Below are 1556 nucleotides of genomic sequence, written 5' to 3'. Positions count from 1 at the left end.
GACGATTCTCTCCGGCCAATCCGTGATCAGCAGAGTTTACACGTCACATTTTGGTAACGGTACGGTTCACTTAAAACCCCAACCGAGGTGGTACTAAAAAAAAATACCAGGTACCAGGTACTGTACCCAGTGGAAAACCCCCCAAAAGTGAACCGTACCAAGCTGTACCGTGCCGTACCATGATGTGGAAAAGCGCCATAACATTAACTTAAGAGCGAATTGACATTTACTTAAGAGTAAGTAAATGTCAATTTGTTTCAGTATTTATTCATTTTTTTAACGTTAGTTAACAAAAATACAACTGTTCATTGTTAGTTCATGTTACCTCACGTCTATTAAACAATATTAACAGATACAGCTTTTTATTTTAATAATGTATTAGTAAACTTTTAAATAATCAAGTTCAATAAATGTCATACAAGTATTTTTCATCATTTCATCAGTTAATGTTAAACTGAACCTTACTGTAAAGTGTTTACAGTGAAATTTTTTTGGTAAAAAAAAATTGAAGATCACAGCAGCTTTGTGTGAGAAAAAGAATACATTTTTCAAAGTTGTTATTCTCTAAAAATGCAAATATATGAGATAAATACGCTTCAAAATATCTATTTTTTTTACTTTTGAAAGTCACATAACTTCAGAACAACGATAAAGGAAGTAAATGATGACAGAATTGCTAATTTTTTATTAGTCCTTTAATTTCACTCTTTAAAATGAAGGTTCCAAAAGGGAGTTTTCATAACGATCAGGAGGTTAGAAGAACCATTTTGGTTCCCCAAAAAACCTTTCAGTGAACAGTTCTTAAAACAACCATTTTTTTTCTTAGTGTGAAGAACATTTTAATGATCTAAGGAACCTTTTGTGCAATGGAAAGTTTTCATGGATGTTAAAGGTTCTTCATTAAACCATCAATGCCACTAAAGAACCTTAATTTTTAAGATTGTGTATCGTTCATGTCATATAGCTACTGCAGAGCACAAAGGTCTAAGTCAGAGGTGTCCAAACCTGTTACTGGAGAGACACTGTCCTAGCTCCAACCCTAATTAAACACACCTGAACCAGCTAATCAAGGTCTTCAGATTGACTAGAAACTTCCAGGCAAGTGTGTTAGAGCTGATTGGAGCTAAACTGTGCAGGACGTTGGCCCTCCAGGAGCAGGAATGGACACCCCTGGTCTAAGTAAAGGTCGAACCTGATCAGCCATAAAAAGTAGAGTCAAGCCTGACTGCAGAACTGCAATAGAAATTCAGTGCATAATATCAATCCAATACACAATGTGTCGTTCCCACAGACCCGTCCAAGAAGGACGTCCCAGCTGAGGACATTGACATCGACATGGGCGCCCCCGAGACGGAGAAGGCTGCCGTTGCCATCCAATCGCAGTTCAGAAAGTTCCAGAAGAAGAAGCAGGCGGTGAAATCATAATCGTGCCCATGCAGGGCATCCCTGGCCCCACGCGGGCCAAGGGCACCATTAGGGCAGGGAATTGCATGTCAGCTAAACTGCACTGTTCTCGGGTGGGGGGTCATGGGTTGATTGGGGGTGAGGGTGGGGGC

General features: G+C 39.5%; 1 protein-coding gene across 1 annotated transcript in view; it reads left to right on the top strand.

The window, feature by feature from the left end:
- The window catches only part of LOC107743431 (Purkinje cell protein 4-like), a 28942-nt gene extending 27400 nt beyond the window's left edge, over window positions 1-1542 (top strand). The window contains exon 3 of the mRNA XM_016556660.1: window positions 1292-1542. Coding sequence (XP_016412146.1) covers window positions 1292-1425 — 134 coding nt within the window. The 3' untranslated portion in view covers window positions 1426-1542. The remainder of the gene's footprint in view (window positions 1-1291) is intronic.
- The last annotated feature ends 14 nt before the right edge of the window (window positions 1543-1556 follow it).

Source organism: Sinocyclocheilus rhinocerous, unplaced genomic scaffold (genome assembly GCF_001515625.1).
Source record: "Sinocyclocheilus rhinocerous isolate Xijiao unplaced genomic scaffold, SAMN03320098_v1.1 scaffold106, whole genome shotgun sequence".
Taxonomy (NCBI): domain Eukaryota; kingdom Metazoa; phylum Chordata; class Actinopteri; order Cypriniformes; family Cyprinidae; genus Sinocyclocheilus; species Sinocyclocheilus rhinocerous.
This window is presented reverse-complemented; position numbering and strand designations above follow the sequence as displayed.